At 35.0% G+C, this 6677-nt stretch overlaps 1 protein-coding gene across 3 annotated transcripts; it reads right to left on the bottom strand.

The window, feature by feature from the left end:
- Nucleotides 1-1298: 1298 nt before the first annotated feature.
- On the bottom strand, nucleotides 1299-4772 carry LOC120265461 (APETALA2-like protein 3). 3 transcript variants are annotated; one of them, XM_039273379.1, is made up of 10 exons: nucleotides 4237-4772; nucleotides 4096-4121; nucleotides 3969-3999; nucleotides 3789-3876; nucleotides 3539-3687; nucleotides 3266-3310; nucleotides 3061-3164; nucleotides 2789-2925; nucleotides 2377-2487; nucleotides 1299-1734 (listed from the first exon to the last, which is right to left on the bottom strand). In XM_039273379.1, exons 1-10 carry the CDS (start codon nucleotides 4497-4499, stop codon nucleotides 1519-1521), a joined length of 1170 nt encoding a protein of 389 aa, XP_039129313.1. In that variant the 5' UTR covers nucleotides 4500-4772; the 3' UTR covers nucleotides 1299-1518. The 3 variants fall into 3 exon arrangements, with proteins under 3 accessions (XP_039129313.1, XP_039129315.1, XP_039129314.1); XM_039273381.1 differs by having other exon boundaries at nucleotides 2377-2454; XM_039273380.1 differs by having other exon boundaries at nucleotides 3539-3684.
- Nucleotides 4773-6677: the final 1905 nt, after the last annotated feature.

Raw genomic sequence — 6677 nt, 5'->3', positions numbered from 1 at the left:
CACGTGTTCTAGATAAAGATAAAGTTATAAGATTTATAGATTAGTACTTAAATCGAGGCACTAGTACATCAGTTGTCTCTTTTTGAACTTGGGAGAAAACTAAGGAAAGAAATCAAAATAATACTATAATCTTTAACTTTTTATATTATTATTGTTTATAACTTTAATTTTTTTTATTATAATTAATCAAACTCAAGATGCATCTGGTTGGTTTGTGACTTTTGTAAAAATAGATAAATAAATAAATAAATAGGTATATAACAATACACACATGCAAGCTCAACACATGTTCAACCTTTATTTTATTTATTTTATTTTATTATTCTTCTTTGTTAAGTAAGAATACAGATGTATGTTTGATTAATGGTTTGGTCTTCAATAGAAGCTTCACCTAAGGTTTCTTTAAATATAGCAAATGAGGAATCAATGAAGCGATCTTTATTTTTTTTTTTTCTTTGTCCTCAACTTGTCCAGTTGCATAGCATTTGTTTATTTTTATCTATATTTTTTTATGTTATTATCCCATTTTATATATTTATATGGTAGAGTAGATACATAGTTAAATAAAATCTTATTATTTCTTATTAAAATTTTTGTGTATTTTTCAAGATTTTTGGGTTAAGATAAATTTTTTTTTATTAACAAGTTTGTCACAACGGTGGTCTCAAATCCGCACTTGACTTTACAATGCTAGATGTTTTCTAATCACTAGACTAAACAAGTGTTGGCATTTTAAATATTTTTTTTATCAAAAATTTGTTTAAAATAATAAATTTTATATAAACTTATCTAATTAAAATTAAAATTTACATTTAAAATTAAAATAATTAGCTGATTTCCAAATAATATATTCACTCACATACCTCCACAAACCTCATTTTTGGCCACTAATACACTCCTACATAGAGCCACAAATTAAAATCTTATTCAGACTAAAAAGTAAAAACCAACTAATATCATGCAAAAAAAAATAAAAGAAAAAAAAAATCATTTTTAAGGTACAAAAAGCAAACCCATGATAATAATGGTTAAGGAATCCAGAAAGAGGCAACACCATTGGGTTGGGTTGGGGGTACATAATCTTGCACCAGTAGTCACCACGTGAAAATAAATCTATGAAACATGACTTGTCAGACATGCAAAGATAAAAGAGACCAGAAACTCAGTGATGTACTACCACCACCTGCCTACAAGCATTGGTCCATTTAAGTGTGAGTTCAGGCTTTTTCAGTTTGATTAGACACAGCAACATCTTGAGAGTTATCAACTGCAAACTGTTCACAGGATTTTTTATAAAGGGAATTGAAACTCTCATCAAACCAAAAAAGAGTACTGAAAAGAGAGAGAGTGGTGATGGGAGTCAGGACTTTGATGCCTAAACTTCATTCAAAGCCACAGGCAAAAAAGCAAAGCTAATATGAAACAACAGCAAGGGCACAAGCAACAGAGTTGTGATTATTTTTTCCCCTCCCTTTTCCATGGTGTGATCTGGACAAACTGGTTCATGTGTTGTTTGATTTAATTTTGGTTGTGGTAGAAGAGTTGATTGGTTGTCGTTGGGGATGATGCAGGCGGGAAGGAGGCCGGAGGTGTTATGTTGTTGGAGAATCCTGATGATGCTGCAGAAGAGAATGGCGATAATGGGACGGAGCTTTGCATTTGCTGCCATGGCCTCCAGTTTGGAGGAGGTGCCATTGATCCCATTTCGTGTGGCCTCTTCCCGATCGTTCTTTCCTGAGAAAATTTTTCGACGATGAGAATTTGATTAGGAATTTAATGTATGAGAATTGTCATTGAATTATAATAAAGTGATGCTGGGAAATCAGGATGAGAAAAAAATATGTGGGCCTAAATTGGACAAAAGAAGTGATTCACTCAGTGGAAGTATGTGATTCATAAGATTGGGCACACACAATTGGCTGCAGGCTACGAATGTGGTGTCTTATCATGGCAGTTTCCATATCAGTAACCATAACATCATAACAAAAGCTAACTGACACATTGCAGGTCACAGAAGGTGTAGTGAAGATCAGTAATAGTATTCAACATGCGAGGACAATATCATTGCCACTGTAGTTGGAAGGTCCTTGGTTTAAGAAAAAACAATGTAGATTTTCTGGAATATTTCCCGCTTCAACTGTAAAGACTACAACCTTTATTGGACCAAGTGATTCCAATGTTTAGGATCACATACTAAATAATTACAACAAATAAATAAAATCCTGATCTATAGAGAAGTGAGGTTTATTTTTGGATCTTTCGTTGGTAAATAGCATGCCCTACCCTAAGATTATATATATATACATAAAACGCCCAAGAATTGAAAAAGGAAAGAACAATCTTGCATAATTCTGGTTAAGGTGAATATAAGATTACCTCATAGTTGGGGAGGAAGCTGGCATAAGGAGCGGGCCAGACTTGAGGCTGCTTGGCCATCTTTGCCAAGCCATAAGGCTGCATGGCCAAATGGGAACAAGGGTCAGCAATCTGTGGTGGAAGACAAGACAAAGAGTCACCGGCACAGTTACATTCCAGAACTCTCAGATTTGGAACATACAAAAATTATAAAAAATATCCAAAAAGATAAGAACCAGCTAAAGTTTCAGAACAGACCACAGTGCAAACCATCAAAACAGTTCATGGTGAAGGAGTGATGAACACAATGAAAAATTAAGAAAGAAATTAATCATCAATGATAGGTCTTCCTAAGATGTTATGTTATGAGCACTATAATAACAAATTCTGCTTCCTATTTGAAAATTCTTGTAAAATGAGGGCAAGAAATTACAGTAGCTTTCTTCGGATCAGAACCGTCAAAGGAGCCAGACTGGAGTTGGAGAAGATCCATTGAGTTGTCATCCTGCTTTGGACTATGGACAGCAGGTTGAGAAATCCGGAGGTTCAAATCAAGTTCAACACCAGCAGCTATTGTTCAAAATTCATATCAACCAGAACAAAAATAAAAGGACCAAGAACTACTTCAGATCAAATGATAACAATAATGATAACAATAAAGATAACATGAAACCTTATTAAAAGGTTTATCCTGTGAAATAATACCATCAATATCAACATCCGGAAGCAATTCCCCATCATAGGTACTTGGCTCAAAGTTTGTAACAGCTTCCCTCCCATTGCATTTGATAGCCGCCTTGTCATAAGCTCTGAAGACCAAAGAGACATGAGCTGAAGGATGCTTGATGAAATTAAGATAAAAAAACAAAGAACTAGTCAGTACAAAGAAAAAATCATCCTGGTCAAATACCTTGCAGCGTCTATTTCACTGTCAAATAGCCCAAGATAGATGTACCTGCACACAGGCATTAAATTCTCATCTGTAAATCATGGACTTTTGAGGTGTTCTATTTGCATCATAACATACTAATCTTTGTGCTGATAAATGCATCCACTTTAAGATCAAGACTTTGACCCAAAACTACAAATGACATAAGAATTCATGCATGAAGAGGTAAACAAATTCAAGGATCAATTTAACATGAAAATTAAACACCAGAAGGCAAAAGAAGTTTTTCTTTACTTCTTGCCAAGGAATTGGCCCATCCGAGCTTCCCAGCGGCCGCACTTGTGAAGAGTCACTCCTCTATACTTAGAGCTCCCCCTTGAGAATCCAGTACTCTGCCGTCGGAGGATGTGCACAAATTCCTCCTTAGTTAAGTTCTTCATCTGCTAAAATTTTCATTTTTTTTTTTTTTACCAAACAACCAGAAATCTTCAACATAAACTCATGAAAAGAAAACCAAAATAAGCAGCAAAAAGCCATGAACTACCTGCTTCAAATCATCCTCATAATCAGTAAGATTGAAATTTATATCTGCATCAACTCCCCGGAACTTGATAGCCGCCCGATCATACGCCCTGCAATTAAAAAAAACCCAACCAAAAACAAGCAATTTAACAGAGGACTTCTTTTGCCCAATACTAAAATAAAAATGAAATCAAAATCCAACCTCGCAGCGGCATGAGCAGTGTCAAACCCTCCTGAAATCCCAAAATCCATATAAACTTCAAAACATCTTTTTTTTTTTACTGAAATTAGACCAAAAAAACAAAACACAAACAGCAAAAGATTCTTACCCAAATAGACTTGTTTCCCACAATCCCTGCAAAACAACAACAAACCCTCATCGAATCAAAAACAAAGCAAAGCACGAACTTCACAAAGGATTTAAAAATAAAAAAACAAAAAGTAAAACAAATTAAAAAAATAAAACTCACCAAATATGCGATTCCCACCGTCCCGTTCGCCGATAAAAGGTGACCCCACGGTACTGCGAGCTCCTCGACCTCGGTCCCCGCCGGCTCTTCTTCACCTGCACCTGCGGAGCTTGCTGAGGCGGCAACACCCCCATCCCACCAGTCCCCCCTGGACAAAACCCCAGATCCACACAGTGTGGCCGCTTCACCGACGACCCTCCACCAGTCACCACCTCCACCGCCGGCACCGTCGGAAAGAACTGCCTCGTAACACACCCACTCATCTCACCTCTCCTTCCACCTCCTCCTCCCACGATTTCAACAACCCAAACTCAATCCCACCCGAATCCTCATCTCCAGGGTTACTCGACGCCTCCCCATTAACCACAGACGACTCCGACGTCCCCGATCCTTCTCCCACCACCGTCTTCTCCACCGACGACGAGCTCTCGTTGAGATCGATCACCATCTTCTCTAAACCCTAGCTCCCATCTCCATCTCCGACGACGATGATGAAGCTCACAAGCAAGAGAGAGATGTTAGCGAAGAAGCCAGCGAAGCTGTGAAAGGGCAATATATAGAAAGAGACTCGCAGAGAGAGCGAAGTATACGGCCGGGAATCTCCAAAAGGTAACCGGCCATAGCCGGTGGACTTGATGAAATATCTCGCACGATCGTGAGATCCTGACCGTTGCTTTGATCCCACGGTCGAGACGAGTTGGTGAATTATTTAGTAACATTAACTCGTGCCCAATCCTAGGGACAGTGTCCGTACACGTCACTGATACCCCTTCGAGGATATGATCATAATTAATTTTACTTAATTTTTTTTAATTCACTAATTAATTGTTAATTAAGGTTTAAGGATTGTTGTCTAGTGTGTGTGTGTATTGGTACTTGGTCTGTAAGGAAGAGTAGGTGGTGATTTAATAATACGTGTGAAAGGTAGTTGTGGTTAATTTTGGAATTTCACTATTTTCTTATATATTTTATTTTTATTAAATAATTTAAAAATGGAGACTTTCATTATATTCGGGGACAACAGGGAAGTGCAATATTAATTTTATCCTTAATTTTAAATTTGTTTTTAAATGTTCTATGTTCCCCGAAAAGTTAGCATGTGCACAAATGTGAAGTAAGCTCAATAAATACTTATATAAGTTATGATTCCACGGACTTAAGGGTGTTTGATTTGAGAGTGAATGGAGTAGTACTGATGGGAGTCATTCTTATATGAAAGCCCCTATGGGTGAGAATGGGAGTGATGGAGAAACGATGAATGAGTAGAAAGTTTTGAGAAGTGCGTCATTTGAATTTTCGAGAGCTTGATTCCTTGACAATGAATGACAATACTACCTTTGCTTTAACCCATTTTTTTTTTTTGGATATTAACCAAATTGTAATTATTGACTTATATTAGTTAATTAATTGTTTATTATAATATTAACAATAAATTTGGATATTAATTGATATTAATAGTTAAAAAGTAATTATTATGGTTCATAAAATATTTATTAAAAAATATATTTAAAATAGTAATTAGTTATCTATTATAGTTAATTAATTGTTAATTAATGATATTAATAAATTGTTTTTTGAGATTTGGTTACCTATTAAAGTTAAATATTTATTTATAATAATCAATTTACTTTAATATTGAAATATTTTTAAAAATATAATTGTCACAATGCTCGTTACTCTCTATATATAATGATAATATTCATATAAAGGGCATAATAGTCATTTTATCATGTTTTCTCTATTTTACTTTTCACGTTCCCAATAAACTATCTCTACAATCCTTTCAACTATACATACTTTTTATTTTCATTACTTTTCTAATCCTCTCATTATCATTACTCTTTCACTTCTCTCCATTCCATTCTTTGCAACCAAACTCCCCTTAATTCAGTGGGAAATCACAATAGAATCGAGATGTAACCTCACAACAACCTAGTTTTTTTTACTCTTGGGGATTGGAGTTACTAAGTCCAATACCGGGCTTAGCACTATAAAAAAAATAAATAAATAAAACTTAGTTGTTGTGAGGTCACATTTCGAGTTCTACTGTTATTCCCACATAATTGAATAAGTGAGATCACAACTCTATTTATATTATCAAAAGAGAAGTTAGGAGTTAGGACATGTATAGTTGTGGAAGACGCTCAATAAATATTTATGTTCTTTTGTATGTGTGAGTTTGGGGTTTGGATATGTGTCAAAATAATCATCTTACATAAGAGATATTGTTGTAGAAGGTGAAAACACTATTGGTATTATATTGGCTTTTTTTTACTATTTTTTTAAAAAAATTTTTACTATGCACTAGAATAATTTATTTAAAAAAATAAAAAGTCATAAATGGGGACCAATGCATTAATTTTGGACCTATCATAATAGCGTCATTTTTCCTACAAACATGTCTAGCCAAATAAAAACCAACACGTACACGGATTGATGAT

The sequence above is a fragment of the Dioscorea cayenensis genome, chromosome 7 (assembly GCF_009730915.1).
Source record: "Dioscorea cayenensis subsp. rotundata cultivar TDr96_F1 chromosome 7, TDr96_F1_v2_PseudoChromosome.rev07_lg8_w22 25.fasta, whole genome shotgun sequence".
Taxonomy (NCBI): domain Eukaryota; kingdom Viridiplantae; phylum Streptophyta; class Magnoliopsida; order Dioscoreales; family Dioscoreaceae; genus Dioscorea; species Dioscorea cayenensis.
The sequence above is the reverse complement of the archived record's forward strand: the minus strand, read 5'-3'. Positions and strand labels throughout refer to the sequence as shown.